The sequence below is a fragment of the Danio rerio genome, chromosome 10 (genome assembly GCF_052040795.2).
Source record: "Danio rerio strain M-AB ecotype USA chromosome 10, GRCz13ab, whole genome shotgun sequence".
NCBI classification, from domain to species: Eukaryota; Metazoa; Chordata; class Actinopteri; order Cypriniformes; family Danionidae; genus Danio; species Danio rerio.
Genome location: NC_141030.1, coordinates 24,131,073 through 24,147,659, shown reverse-complemented (window position 1 = coordinate 24,147,659; position 16,587 = coordinate 24,131,073). Strand labels below are relative to the sequence as shown.

At 35.4% G+C, this 16,587-nt stretch overlaps 1 protein-coding gene across 3 annotated transcripts; it reads right to left on the bottom strand.

The window, feature by feature from the left end:
* Positions 1-956: 956 nt before the first annotated feature.
* letm2 (leucine zipper-EF-hand containing transmembrane protein 2) lies at positions 957-15,850 on the bottom strand. 3 transcript variants are annotated; one of them, XR_015501038.1, is made up of 11 exons: positions 15,541-15,850; positions 14,289-14,358; positions 13,493-13,937; positions 11,066-11,209; positions 10,270-10,407; positions 8,990-9,193; positions 6,646-6,765; positions 5,362-6,348; positions 5,078-5,292; positions 4,871-4,936; positions 957-2,328 (listed from the first exon to the last, which is right to left on the bottom strand). XR_015501038.1 is itself a non-coding variant. In XM_087270494.1 (11 exons), exons 2-11 carry the CDS (start codon positions 14,333-14,335, stop codon positions 2,275-2,277), a joined length of 1,446 nt encoding a protein of 481 aa, XP_087126620.1. In that variant the 5' UTR covers positions 14,336-14,358; positions 15,541-15,850; the 3' UTR covers positions 957-2,274. The 3 variants fall into 3 exon arrangements, 1 of the variants encoding a protein (XP_087126620.1); XM_087270494.1 differs by having other exon boundaries at positions 5,078-5,185; positions 6,229-6,348; XR_015501039.1 differs by lacking the exons at positions 957-2,328; positions 4,871-4,936; positions 5,078-5,292; positions 5,362-6,348; positions 6,646-6,765 and adding an exon at positions 6,874-7,835 and having other exon boundaries at positions 8,417-9,193.
* Between the last annotated feature and the right edge of the window lie 737 nt (positions 15,851-16,587).

The window sequence follows — 16,587 nt, the reverse complement described above, 5'->3', positions numbered from 1 at the left end:
ATTGAACAGCATTCCAGAGGAATCATAGGATCTGTGCAAAGTACATGGTGGGAAACTGGCAAGACTTGCTTTTCAGTTTCAAAATTCACCTCAGTTCAAAAATTAAAAACACAAAATAATTGTAAGGAACTTTTAGATTTTTTTTGATAATTTTTTTACATTTTTGGTTATTATTATTAAACACAAAAGATGTATTGAAAAAAAATGCTGAAACCAGTAACCATTTTTATGTTTTCAAGATTATTAAAAATATTTTTTTTTGTGTTTTGACAGAAAAACTGAACAAGTCAAGGCTGAGTAAATGATGACAAATTTGTGTGTGTAAAGTATCCTTATCAACTTTGCATCCACTCAAAAACAAATTATTTTGGCATTTGCGTTCTTTTGCAGAAGTATATTGATGTAACACAAATGCTTTGTGATGGATGTAAAGCTTCGGGTGTAAAGAATTTGATGTTTGCAGCATAAGGTAATGCAAAAAAGGTGTAGAAAATGCAATTGTCTTGTGAGTTTTTGTGATCAACAGCCAAGCTAAGTCAGCAAGTTTTCAGCACAAGCAGACATGAGAATACTAGTAGTTGGAAATATAAGTGTACATAAAATCTTGATCTATATTTTCATGAAATGCTTTTTTTTTTTACTAAAATTAAAACTGAATGAGTTTTTTTTTTAAATAGTATAACATACTTTTTATTTTTTTTTTTGTCAGTCAGTAGCCTAGTCGTGGTTAGTTACCAATTCTTCCCCTCTCTCTATGCTCCATACTTTCCTCTTTGTAATCTCCACTGTCCTATAAAACCCCCTAAAGAAATATTTTTAAAAAAATGTATAGAGCTCTAAAAATATATTTAGCAAAAATGTTTTTTCACAGACTGTGCTGGAAGTCACCGGCTCATATTTAGCTGCGCCAAATTTAGATCATGCTGACAAAATAAAAACAAATTTCACATCAATCATTTTGAGATCTGAATCTTTTTTTAATGAAATGCTCTTAAACTGAACACAAAAGTCAATTAATCGAAAACATGAGTAAATTTTACCTTGTAAATTTTGAAAACTAAAACCATGGCATTTGTTCAAATGACACAAAACAAATGGAGTTAATAATGGGGTTGTGTAACACTTGAAGATTCAAAAAGAGCACCTTTACTTCTTGACTGTACAGTGGTCAAAGATGTTACTCTGGTTTTTACAACGAGAGGCTAAATTTTCAATTTTACACAATTGATCAACTTAAAAAGTGCACCAGAACAGAGTGGGACAAGACGTAACAAATTCAGTGAAGGTTACAGTTGACTTAAAGGCCAGGCGAAAGGATAAACAAAGCCACGTCTGGGGGATTCAATGCTTATACAGGTAAATCTTTAGAATATTGCCGTACAATATTGTTTCCCTCACAGTGGTTTTCATCCAGTGCAACATGAAAAGCAATAACAATCCAAACGGTACATAAAATATGTCTTCGGGGAATATTTCAATATTTATCAAAAGTAAACTCAGGACTTCTACAGGTATTTAGGCTTTTCCACAAAGGAAAATATTTAAATGCATGATTCAAACGGGGACACGGCATATCATCAACAAATTAAATACACACTTTCTGATAAAACGGTTTTGTGCCGAACTGCAGAGTCTGCCACAGGCAGGCCTGGCGTAAATCGCTACACCGCTAATCGCATCTCCTGAGGGAGTGAACGTAAAAATTCCCCTCGAAAAGGGAATTGGAACATTTTCAAATAAAAAAATACCCAAATACTTTGCCATTTACAAATCATCTGCCAAACTCAATCCTGAATGCAATCGTACGCATTCCTCATATTAAAATAATCTTATTTTTCCAACTCATAAACTACACGTATGGCACAGTGACTGTATAAAGCGGCAGCACTTATATAATATGCAGGTATTGTACAATTTATTTACACATTTACATGATGAAGTTCAGAAAAAAAGAAGAGGCAAAGTTCCTTGTTCCTTTTCTGGCCGGACAGAATCTTGAAGCCTTTTTTGTGCGCTAATTTACATAATCTGTCAAATGTTCATGGTTGTAAATGTCATTGATGTCAAACAGGAGTGATGGATCAATTCAAACCAAACCGTTTTGCTCTTTCCGTTTTTTTAAGAGCAGATTGAGGATGTGATGCGAGTAGCTGATCAGGTCTGAATGGAAGATGTGAGTCTCTCGAGATCATAGACTGTGAGAGAGACTCTTCCTCCAGCATCTACACACTTTCTCCAGCAGAATGAGGTGATGATGGTCACATGCAGCCTTTCTCATATGCCATTGGCACTCATCTTGGACTTCTGTGACAACTCTGCTTCTTTAGCCTGATGAGACACAACAAATGAAGGTAAGTTACATCGCCAAATTCAAAGGCATTAAAATTAGAGTAACATATGAGCTGGTAAATGTAGTGAAGATACATATGCTTTTACAGTTGAACTAAAAAATGTTTTAATGATATAGAAATTTTGTGTCCACATTGAAAGTGATACACACACTTTAAGGGCTCTATTTTGACGGTCCATGCACAGAGCGCAAAACACAGGGCGCAAACGCTTTCAGGGCGTGTCAGAACGCGTTTTTGCTCATTTAAGGCAAGAAAACCTGCTTTGCGTCATGGCACATGGTCTAAAAGGGTTGAGTTTATTTTCTTAATGAGTTATAGGTGTGTTTTGAGAATAAACCAATTAGAGTCTCATCTCCCATTCCCTTTAAGACCCAGCTGTGTCACGCCAAGAGCGCATTTGCTATTTACAGGACGCAAATTAAGTCTAAGTGGAAAAAATGAGCATTTCACTAGCAAACAGAAAACTATTAAACAGAGCATTTACTGCGTGAGAATGAGAGGTAATGGAACTACTTTCACATTCGCTCTTGGATAGGGAAACCTTTATGCACAGACATCAGTTGGTCTATAAATAATTAATTTCGTTTGTTAAGCGCAAATATTTGTTTCAAAACTATTTCTAAATTCAGTTCTAATTTCCAGCAAACGAATAAATGAACAATATTAACGAAGTGTGTTCAAAAACCTGAGTTATAACCTAAAACACATGCTGTGCCCCATATGGTCTAAAACCTGACAGGTGGGCAAATCTAAGCTTGTTTTTAATAAAACAAATATAAATATGGATATAATAAATAATACTGCTAATAATAATAACATTATACAAAAGCAAATTGTTATGAATGAACTGAAAAAGCCTCCCGAGACAAAGAAGACATAAAAGCAGTGTTTTTTTATATTTATGTAGGCTAGAAAATAATATGTTTTGTAATGTTTTTATCCCTTATGTTTATATTCTATATCTATTCTTATTATATCCTATATATATCCTTAATATTTACATTTTTTTATATGTAAAGATATTTGCCTATTGCTCTCTTGTGCGCATTCAGCAGTGCGTAAGCAAGGCGCAACTCTGCGCCTTATAGTTTCTTATAGTTTCTCAAAATAACAACGCGCCAGCGGTCCGCCTCAGAACGCCTCCCTTTTTAGACCAGAACGCCTATGGGCGCACAAATGAGCGCTAGTGCATTTGCTATTTAAACAGCGTAGCGCAACGCCTCAAAACGACTCTTGCGCCAAGCTGAAACTACCAAAAGACTATTGCGCCGGGTCTTGCACCACATTGCGCCGGGTGTATGATAGGGCCCTAAATGTTAATGCCTACTTTGTTCCATCATCATTCAGTGTAACATGTTTATGTATAAATAATGCATTTTCCTCACCTGTACCCAATAAATCTATACTAAGGAATAAATGATAATGAGGAATTCCAGCGTTATGGATGTGACATTTGCAGTAAAAACTCGAAACATAAAAACTCACAGAGAAAGTAACATCCGTTTATATTTTCCAAAACAACTAACCACAGAGTTATGGGATCAAAGAAATATTAATCTGTAAACATATTTTATATTTCAAATGAGGAAAATAAACATGCGTCATGAATGTGACCAAAAAAGTATGCAAGTTTGCAGTATACAACATACTTTGTGGAAGTTCTGTGAATTAAACTGCACAACCCAAAGGAAACAATCAAAATGATAAGAGTTGACTCACTATAGAACAAACATAATTGTTTAATTTTGCATTTATGAGGAAAAAGCTTGGCTATGGATGTGACGTCTCTCCGTTATAGATGTGACAGATATGAAATTGCCAGTACTGTAAAATACTTGCTTACACAAATAACTTTAGTAATGGTTTGACTATTTTAACTATTTTTATTTTTCATGGCAAGGCTGACTTTGCATGGTATTGTTCTCATATTAAATTTATATTCTGGACTTTTAAAAACCTAGTGATTTGAAATATTAATATAATACATGTATACATTAAAATATGTAATTCTGTAAAACATGGTTAACGTATGATTTTGTTGTTTAGAAAAAAACACTATTAAATAAGACACATTAATGTGCGGAATTAATAGAAATGCAGCTGTGTTGCACTGTTATTTTAATTATTCCTTTTATTACCTTTTTGTCTTTAACCCACTTCTAAAAACTATTAACAAATAAAAATAAAGGGAGCGTGCAGGAAAATATGTGTAATAGTTGAGGGATAGTACAGTTAGCTAAAAGTAAAATCATGATACAAAACAATATTTGTTGCTTGAAATTAAATATTAAATATTAAAAACAAAATACTGAAAATGTACCATTAAAATGTAAATTCATTTTTAATTTTTAAAAATTAAATTTAAACTACAAAAAGTACAAAATTTTAATTAGCTGAATTAAAATAACATTATAATAAAGAGTAAACAGACCTTGCAAAAGAGAAAAAAACATTGATACTTCACCTTTCAATAAAAACATGATCAATGCGGTATCTTCTGTGACATACTATTTACTTACATGTATTAACTGAGCTTCAGGTGAAGGCATGTCCAACCCTCTGGGTTTCTCCAACAGTTCTTCTGACTAAAATACATAACCGAAGTGTTAGTATCAGATAAAGGTCTTTGTAGATACTTCCGTTCATGTTTTGTTTTTAAACACGGCCTTGAGAGACCTGAGAGATGGGAACTGATTCATTGATTGGTGACAAAACAAGATGTGTACCTTTCTGTTTTTGATGACAGGAGCAGAATCCACCATCACCTCCACTGAGGAGGACAGGGGATTCCCTTTGGCTGATGTGTCGGCCTCCACAGGAGGAGCATTGGTTTTCTATGGCCCAGACACAGAGGAAAAAGGTCAGTTGATACCATAAGAAACATTAACCATGTTGTGACGTATCAGTCTGCATTTCTGTCTGATATGAGAGCAAGACATCACTAAGAAACATTAACCATGTTGTGACGTATCAGTCTGCATTTCTGTCTGATAAGAGAGCAAGACATCACTTTGTAAAGGTTTGAAAGTTAATCTGTTGCCAAGCACTGCTGCCAGAAAGCCTGGCTGTGTATCAGTTACACACATAACAAGTTATGCTTTGTAGCTACAGCAAATACAGATTGTGCTGTTTATAAGCAGTGTTACAATAGAAGAAACATAATCTGGATACATCTAGTCCAAGTTTTCAGACTAAAAGATTAGAGGGGTTTATAACAAACACAAGTTACTCAATTCTGTTTGACTGTGTTAATTAGTAGGTATGTTGTATTATAGTTCAGATATTGGCTAATTTAACTGTGCATCTCTAAAACAATAATCAAATCGACCTATTAAATTAAATATATAGCAAACCTTATAATGGGTATTAATTTGTATTTGCTCTTTAAAATATTATATTTTAACTTGTAGCATTTATTTTAAAAGCGTAAAGAATTTGAACATAACTTAAAACCAAAATAATGCTAAACAAACATTTTCATAACTTGCTCAAAAAACGAAACAATCTTTTATTGTGAAATGTGCGAATGTTCAAAAGTATAAACAGAAGTAACTGCAACCAGGCAAACACTGTAGCTTTTCCCTTCTTTAAATATGTATTATTAAAGCTACATTCTTAGTCCAGACCTGGGAAAAAGGCATGTGTCGTTACTTTCAGTAAAAATCAACATTAAGGTTTTCTAAAACTTAATAAATAGCATAATATTAAACAGATTATAATTATACATAAATATAATAAATATTAACAAATTATTACCTGCCGTAAATTGACTGCAAACTGTATTCTTTTAATGCACAGTTAATTTTTTTATGGGCATCTTACCATTCCACAATGGGCATAAAGACATGTGAGAGCTATATACAGTTAAAGTGTTCACCTCCAGTTTGGGCACTGGTGGGATGACTGGAGGTTTAGGAGTGAGGTCCGTCAGGTACATTGCACGAGAGAGCAGCAAGAGGGACGGTGGGACATTTTCTTTCAGGTGCAGGTCCAGCCACTGAGAGATTAAAAAAAAAATATCACAAAACATTACAAACCCTTCAAAAGTGGTTACACTGACAAATAATGGCGTTTGCATGCTTTAAATGGCAACTGCATCATTCATGTTTATGGTCATTTTGAACTGACATCTATGGCAACAACGTAATTAAACGGGTGAATATTAGACGAGTAAACCAAAGTCTGTATATGCGTCACATTTTTATTTAGCCTAGCTTTTGGGTGGAAAACAAGTCATAAATATTTAGTTTTACAACCTAGTCAGGCTGGTTTTTGTATACACACAGACACACACCTGCTGTAGCTGCTGTCGGAGCTGATCTGTGGTCAGACCCAAAGATCTCATCCCACGACTCCTGCAGGCGGCCTGAAGCTCCGCCACAGTCATTACAGACACACCTTCCGTAGCAATCATCTACACGCGCACACATACACAAACAAACAAAAACAATGATTATACATGAGCTGAGCACAGAACAGTACTCTAAAGTCAATAGAGCAATAAAAAAACATGAGATGTCTGTATAATTGCATGTTTATGCATAAAAATAAAAGCAGCACAGGGAAATGCAAAAGTATGTCCTTTTAAAGCTCTAACGGGCCATTTACAGAACTCATTTTTTTGTCAAAAATGGGAAACTTCATGCGTTTTGCTTGTTCGTTTACATGTCAACAGCATTTTGGGGGGCTGAATACGATTAATATTAAAAATCAACTTAAAAGTGCAGGTTTTTTGAAGAATGCCACTGTTACAGTGTTCATAAAAACACAAAATCACATGCACACACACAATTTGTGTCTATTTTTAAAGGCAAACGCGAGCACACATCGATAACAGTGACGCAGTACATGTTAGTTTAGTTGCTGCTACTTTAGAAAAGTGTTGATTTACTTCAATTTTAAAACCAGTAGTGAAGATGCATCATATTTACACACATCGAATTCTAAACCCAGATCAGCACTGACGAGAGTCTTTAGTACCTTACATAAAAAAAAAAAGGTTTATGATTAACTCTGAGAGAGTAAGCATTACAAGTGAGTTATGGGTCATTTCCCTACAGGTACTGTTTACTAGCAAGGTGACAGCGCCAGCAAGGGAAAAGGCTAACATTTTTGACTACATCATTGTCCTGTAAATGTAGCCTAAAGCTGAATTAATAACTTGATGCGCATGCAATTATACCATTTGTAACAACAGTGGGTGGAGTAATTATTATGACGAAACAGTGGTGAAGATATTTATACATGGACTTTCTGAATGAATTAATTTAATTATGCATAAAACAAGTAGGTTGTGGATTTTAGCACACTTAAATAATTCATATTTAACACTGTAAATGATTAATTTAACCTTTATTTTATAAATCCTAGATAACTGTGTGCCTAACACAAAGCTTTAATACAAGAAAAATATAATAATTTACTTTGAAGGCATTGGTGCAAAATAAATATGTTCCTCTAAGCTTTAAAAAAAAACCTAAAGGACTTAAATAAGTGAAGTTTATTCATAAACTAATTTCGAGAGGATCACGTGCTTATGATTTATCACGTCCAGTCTCGCATTTGCTAATCACTAATCTTCCAATCATATGAGCCCTAAGGCACCATAAATAGTCTAAGTTTTCAGTTCACTTTATCTTCGTTTGGAAGAAACCCCCCTCCTCCCCTATTCTCCTCCTTTACCTGTAATTGGGCGGCACGGCGGTCCAGTGGTTAGCACTGTGAACCACACAGCAAGAATACTGCCGGTCCTAGTTCGATAGGACCGGTGAGTGTTTCTGTGGGGAGTTTGTATGTCCTTCCCGTGTCCGCGTGGGTTTTCCCCGGGCTCTCCGGTTTCCTCCCACCATCCAAAGACATTCAACATACTTAACAATCAAGCTGGTCTAATTCCTTACGTTCCCTTAGCTACAGCGGCAGGGGAGTTCTGAGATCCACCGAGCTCAGGCTCCCTTCTTGCTCTGCCAACGGGAGGAAGCCCCGGGCTCGAGGAGCCCTTGAGCTCGGGGCTCTCTCCCGGGACAGCATGCCAAATAAGCTTTGTAAATCATCAGCTAAGTGTGAACTCTTGAAAATAAAAAAATAAATAAAAATTCTGTCATCATTTACTCACAATTCACTTGTTCCAAACCAGTTTGAGTTTCTTTCTTCTGTTGAAGATATTCTAAAGAAAGCTGGAACCCTGTAACCATTGACTTCTATAGTATTTGTTTTTCCTACTATAGACGTATATGATTACAGTTCCCTAACATTCTTCAAAATATTTTCATTTGTGATCAACAGAATCAAGTAACTAATAATGGTTTAGATCCACATGTAATAATGCAATAAAAAGTGAGTAGATTTTTATGCTTGGGTAAACTATCTTTAGCATCAGGCTGCTGTTTTGGATTCATAAAGATGTTGGTACATGCACATTCATGCAGTTCGGTTAAATGAGGCTCAAAGTTGTGCGTCTTTGGATACAATGAAACATGACAAGTTACAATGCCGTGCACACTGCCACATGCAATGAAGCTGTAAATCAGCATTTCCTTTCGTTTGGTTTAGTCATTCAAAAACTTTGAGGTTACATCAACATGTCAAGTCATACATTTGGCTTTGAAACTACTTTTGAGGCTCATTGGCAGCTGACTGACCTCATCGTCTGCCTTGATGGTGCGCAGCTGCATCATTAGCTGGAAACGCAGCAGGTTATTGGTGCCGATGGGCTGCAGCTCCAGCAGTTTGCACAAGGCCACCAGCTGCGGCCGCTCCAGATGCTCCAACGTCAGCTCATCCTCAAAAAGCTTTGAGAACTTCACGATGTCTTTAGTGCTGGGCTGTTCACCGGTGTGCCTTACCTGAAGCACACAAAACATATGTCAATTCAGGGGTGTTGCTAGACATAAAGCTTTAATGGGGCATACATTTTTTTACCCTTATATAAATAGTTATGCTGAATATTAGAAATATTAGAAATACAATTATTATTAAGATAGAAGTATTAGTATTATACAATTATTTTTCTAAAAAAAAAAAATCAATCCAATGTAAAGACAAAACTGGCATGAGTACACAAAAAAATATGTACAGAATAATCTTTTGTCTGAGACACGAGACTGATGGCCAAGAATTAATGTTTTTGTCACCCATCCAAGTTTTAGGAACAACAAATAATAACTTGACTTCTAGTTGATCATTTGGTGTCAGAAGTGGCTTATATAAGTGGCAAAGGCCTTTAGATTACACTTATTTTACCACAATAAAATGATCATGCCTTGATTTTTAATTAGGACAGTAAGGTCTTACTTTGCTTAAGCAAAAGTAACTTAATTATAAAGTCATCTGGAATGACAAAGAGTTCTTGCAGGTCTTCATGAGTTCGTCAAGATTCTTTGGATTCATTTTCAATGCCTCCTCCTTAATCTTACCCCAGACATGCTCAAAGATGTTCATATCTGGTGACTGGGTTGGTCAATCCTGAAGCATTGACTTTCTTTGCTTTCAGGAACTTTGATGTGGAGGCTGAAGTATGAGGAGGAGAGCTATCCTGCTAAAGAATTTGCTCTCTTTTGTGGTTTGTAATGGGCAGCACAAATGTCCTGATACTTCAGGTTGTTGATGTTGCCATTCACTCTACAGATCTCTTGCAAACCACCATACTGAATGTAACCCCAAACCATGATTTTTCCTTCACCAAACTTGACCGATTTCTATAAGAATCTTAGGTTCACGCTGGTTCCAATAGGTTTTCTGCAGTATTTGTGATGATTTGGATGCAGCACAACAATTCATCTGGAAAGCCTACATTCTGCCACTTTTCCAAATGATCAACTAGAAGTTATTATTTGTTGCTCTTACAACTGGAATTGACAACAAGACTTTTGTCAGGTAGTATACGTATGGTATGGGGTGCAGCTTCAATAATGAAACTCACCTGCTGCACATAAGTGGAGAACTTCTGAGTCTCATCTCCAACTGCTGCCTTATTCCTCCTTGCCATCTCTGCAATGGTCTCCTGCAAGAACTTGGCCAGTTCCAGTTTAGCAGCGAGTCCTTTTTTCTGTTTTTCCTCCTGTCATAGAAACCAAATCAGCCAGTTTTTTAGTCATTATTGGTAATACGTATTACGCATTCCTAATCTGCAGACTAAGATTACATCAGACCGATGATAAAAGTTTACAAATGTTTACATGTACAAGTGTTTCATGAATAAGTTACAATGAATCAAACTTAATCTACTTAAATTAAGTAGATTATTTAAATGAGTAGAAACTTAATATAATCTTAAATTCAGCCACTTTATTAGTTACTCATGCTCTGAAATTTTCTTTAACATTTTTAATTATGAAAAATTACAACTCATGTTTAAAGACACTGAAATTAATTCAGTTTGCTTCCGTTTCGTGTATGGGACCCACGGAATCAAACTGAATTCATGATAACAAATTCAGAAGTTTCTTTCGTCATTATTCATCACTTTTGACTATGTATTTTAACTGAACTGATTGACTAAAATGTACAACTTTTAAATTGTAAAATAAACACTATTTTTATTCAACAGAGAAGACTTTACAAATCATTCACTCATATTCCATTGATTAAAAACTCAGTAAATCAAAATGAAATACTTATGTTGAGTTCAACAGGTTGATTAGACATGTCTTTTTTAATTTAATCCTATTAGACCAACTAAATTTCAGCTTTGTTGTTACCTTTTCTTAAAAGCATACCTTTTTAGTCTCTGTCTCAAATGTGGAAGGCAACATTTCTGGGAAGAGTTTGAGGAATACAGGGAGCAGAAACTCCATGAAGGGAACAATAACAAAGACCATGAAGGGCACAAGCCGGAACAAGTCAGCACATGTCCGCATCAGCTGTAAAGAAAATAGGACAAGTTTTATTTGTAAGGTGCAAACCCAAAAACAAATGCAGTTTGGGATAGTGAGAGAAACACTTCTGGCCTGAACCTAGTGTACTTCCACTGAGGTGTTAAGCTCACTGGTTATGCAATCCTATTGGTGTCACAGTAAATTAGAAATCCTTGACCAAGCACTGGTTGTTCAAACACGATTACCAAACATAATTATCCTTTCATACAACTCAAATCCTACAAAGGTATTAATTACTTGCGACACAACTCCAAATGTCAAACCGCTTACCTATTCTTTTATAAAGATCTTTTGGGTTAATAAACCACTAATTAACAAAGCATTACAATGAACCAATGGAAACTGGAGTAGCATGAAAATAAAGCGAGTCAATATTTCTATGAAAACAGCATCACAATCACTATATCATAACACTGTTATACAAGAGTAGACACAAGACAATGTGTTAAGTTACTCACCTAAGAATTTTAAATTGCGTTTAATTTGCTCACACTCATGCTAACAAATGTGTATATGATGTTTTGTTCTTCAGTATAAAAATCTAATAGATTTTCAGCTAAAACTATGATTGTTTGTAATTTATAAAATGCACATCAATGAGTAAGAGAACTTTAAGAGTGAGAAAACATATGTACAATCAAACTAAATTAGTGCTATAACATGGAATTAGGACTATTTGCTGAAGCTACAGATTAAAGCTGATAATGTTGTAAATAATAATCAGTTTCATGCACAGAGTGACGGTTTCACTTTATAAGACTAAGTGATCCAAGACTATTTATTTTATTTTGCCAGTATATGTCTTATTTACTCTTAAAATGCAAGTCAATAATTTCTGGCATTTTATGAATGCCCAAGTACCATGGTTTCAGATAAAAATCTCCTAAAAACATGAAAAAAATAAGAAATTCAACTGTATATTGGAGGCTTGAGTGTTAGAAAATTAATTAATGTTCATGTTTTGATGAACTATAGCTAAAGCAAATTAATCCAAGTAATCCAACATTTTTAGATTTGTACCAAAGGTATTGAAAGAGCTGTACGTTATTTAGTATTATGGACAATGTGAATTTTGGAATTTATAAATATTTTTCTAGCAATGATGAAATAGCTTTGGGACCAGTGTATACTTTTTTATGGGTCTCTCATTCTTGCAATTTATTTGATGATTTCTGGGGTTTCGTTTTTCTGTTAACTCTATTTATTAGATACCCCATTTTGAAGAGACCACACATGAGGGAAGCTGAACTGATACATGATATCACATAGTTAATCCACTTTCTATACTGTTGTAAAACATCATCAAATGCAATGCAGTGTTGTTTTTCAGTGTTTGAAACAGATCATTCAAGGATCTGGTATCTCTAAATCCTGCCTTTTTTCAAGGGATTACGCTGCTCTGATTAGTCAGATTACTCTGTCAGTTGTATTGTTGTCATGATACTGGGATCTCTAACTTCAAAAATGATGGATAGATAGATAGATAGATAGATAGATAGATAGATAGACAGACAGACAGACAGACAGACAGACAGACAGATAGATAAATTTATTAAAATAATATTTTAGTCACCAAACAAATTTAGAAATTGAAAGATAATACAATTAAATTCAAGCAAAACAATTGCAACCTATAAAATTTCAAATAAATAAAAAAAAATCCTTCTCTTGGTTTTTCCTCTTTTTAAATAAAAATTATTGAATATCTTTCTATAACACATAAATGTTGTACTTTTATTCTTTTTTTCTATAATGGTGTATTAGTTTTTAGACTGTTATTGCAAGTTACTTTGTTACATAAGCTCCAGATTTGCTTTAGTACTGACTAATCTAATGTATATACCCAAATATAATCTTTTTTAGTTTCTTATTAAAAATATGAATTTTAAAGATAGATGTGAGGGGTATACGCATATATGCTGAGCACATTAGTCAGTCAGACAGACAGACAGACAGACAGACAGACAGACAGACAGACAGACAGACAGACAGACAGACAGACAGACAGACAGACAGACAGACAGACAGACAGACAGACAGACAGATAGATAGATAGATAGATAGATAGATAGATAGATAGATAGATAGATAGATAGATAGATAGATAGATAGATGCAGTTCTTGGCAGACTGCTACCGCGTGTATCAAGTTAACCTGAATCATCATTCTGTCTTATCAAAATACCACATTGATCTAAAAAAAATAAAAATTCTCATCAAAAAATAATTTGGACTGCAATTTTCCAAAACTTTTTCCTTCCACACATACCCTCCTTCTCTCCCTCCTGGTAAGCTGCTGGCCGTGCAGTAACCTCCACACCATCCTGCCCGCGATTTTAGTGTCAATGCCCAGAAGTCTGAAACCATGATAGTAATGCTTGAGCTCGTCCAGGACTTTCTGTCCCAGGGACTTCCTTGGCAACGCTGGAGGTGCTGGCGGTGGTTGAGTGGCAGAGGCGGCTGGAACTGGATCACTCTTTATGGGTTCAGAATCCGCAGGGGTGTCCTTTGCCTCCTGCAGCCACGAACAAGAGCTGTGGATGGGACGTGCGGATATGCAACCAGGGCGGACGTAGCTGGATGTGTTGGGGTACACTGGTCTGGGACATCTGGCTGTGACAGCAATACGTCCAAGCAATTCTGAATGGTAGCGTATGCATGCGGTTGACGGGAGTGTAGCACAGCCATGTCTTTTAGAAAGCAAGTATGATCCCCTGAGGAAAATCAAATAAATCAATAAAAAAGGTAATTGGCACATTTTAAAGCTCTCAATTTTGACTTCTTTTCTTTCTTAGCAGGAAAAAGTCTAAATGTTACCTTTTCTCTTAAAATCTGAGTTTGCATGTTGCAGTTCTGGGTTTATATACATTTTTTCCATTTGTTAAAGTTTTAATTGAATTTGCAAGAAGAAAAAGAGTGATAATATTGTGCTAAATTAAAATAACTTTTTTGTTATTATTTTGCCGGTTGGCAGGAACGAGAACACTGTTTACATCATAGAAATAGCTCATGTGAAGTGATCATAATAATACTAATTTCTATAGTCATTTGGATGATGTCCTTACCTTGATCTTGTTACCGCAAGAAGCACCTGTGAGCTGAAAACTGCCATTTTGTGATGGAAAATCAGGCGTCCTGCAAAGTGAATGAAAATATAAATTTTCAAAAATACATTTTTATTGTATTCTCTGTCAATAAAGTATTATAATATTTTAATGTAAGCAATTAAGGAAAATGTATATGTGCCTCAACATTATATCACTATGAAGGCTTTTGATGTTTCAATATTCTTAAAAAAGGGTACATATATTCACAAGTTGAAGTTTACCAAGAAAGACTACTAGACATAATATGATTTGCTCCGTTATTTATGAGGAATAAATTTTAATTTCCAAACAATAAGTAGTTGATTCACAAATTTAGTTATAAATACTTACATTGGTAAATAGTAAAGACTTTTCTAAAATCTAATTAACTTGATAAATGAATAATAAATATGTGTTATATAACTTATATGGAACTGCTACTTTTTCATTCGTTTCAGTATTTTTAAATGAATATTATCTGCATGAATACAGCAGCAATAACAGCCTCGTGTCAGTACTGCAGGAAACTACGCTCGAGCGCACCTGCGGCCGGCCGCGAGAACTGCACAAAAACACCGACTCACGTGTTTATCTCCGCCACTCGAGTTGCTAAAACAGAACACAAACACCGACACCGGTCAAAGTCATCGGGCATATTTAACATACAATCAAGTATTGTTTTATCCTACCATGAGCTTTATCACTAATCACAACAGGCCACTTGGGTAACCGTTACATCACAACTGTGATTATTATGACCATAAACCGAGCAACTAACTAAAGTGCAAATACTTTAGTTATGTTTAACGTTGTCTAAATAAATAACAACCATCACTTCTTCTTATACTTCTCAAAAGTTTGAGCTTTTTGAGCATTTAAAGTGTAATATAAAAGGTCTTGTAAGTAAATAAAAGCTATAAACTTTGATGACAGGCGCTGAAGGCCACAACAGAGGCCTGTAGATCCAAAACACGGCGCTTTCAGTTTCAGTGCTATAGTTAACTCAAACATACGCTGATTTATGTATGTACCGGACATATCATCGATTAACATAAGCGATCGGACGTTTCCTTGTGTTTTACTTGTGTTAATGTACAACTAAAATGAACGCAAAAGCGAGTGGAGAGTTAACGGTTTAACAATAACAACGGATGAAACCTATAGGACTGACATGATCCGAATGAGATATTGAGGATCTGTCCGCCCGAATAGACATTAAACAACAACCAACCTGTCGAAAAAGGTCCGTGTGGTGCGGTGTGATGGCTGTTATGCAGTAAGCATCGGGTATGGTGTCAGATCGGATGACGGTGGAGAAAAATGTTCGGCTCGACAGCGCTCCTCCTGCAGCTGAGGGTCAAATTTCCTCGGAGGCGAAGGTACGGAAAACTGAGCTTCCACGGGATGAGATGCTCCATTCACGACGGCGTGTAACTCCTTTAATTTAAATCCAAATCGACATATAAATGAACACGTCTTTGCAGGTGTACTAGTTTAAAATGCACTGTCAGTTTGCCTCCGCTGCCCGAGTTGAGCCGACTGGCTTGCCGAGGAGGATCATCCGATGAGAGGAGCGGCGTGAATGACAGCTGTGAGCCCCAATAGGCGAGTCGTGCGTACTAGTGACGCTGGCCAATGCGCTGTACTGGGCGGAAAGTGGAACTTCCCATGACCTCATCCGTGGTTACGAGGGCAGAGAGGCGTCCATACCTACTGATCCGAGTTCAGCTGCAGCTCAGAGTTGTCATGGAAACTGAGGGATTTGCAGTACCGAGAACAGAAACGCAGTAATAAAAGCGATTCAAATTGTGGTTGTTAAGGTCTTAGTGCAGACGATGGCGCTGTTTTTCAGTTAATCCTAGTCAAAATCAAAATTGTGCTGAATTATATAGTTTTTGTTGATGTTTACAATTATAATATAATTATACATTTAAATTTTAAAAAGCTAAACTGACCATATTAGATCATATAATACACACACACACACACACACACACACACACACACATATATATATATATATATATATATATATATATATATATATATATATATATATATATATATATATATATATTGTAGGGATGTCCCGATTTTGAGTATCTACACTTAAATCTATTATCTATTTAACAAAACCCGATTCTATACTTCTATAATACAGAAAAAAAGAATGCAGAAGAGCGGAAAAACAGATTCAAGATATTCCTTATTTTTTTATTTAATTCACCTTGTTTTAACATTCAACATCTCTGTTAGCAAATAACTATAGAGTTACACA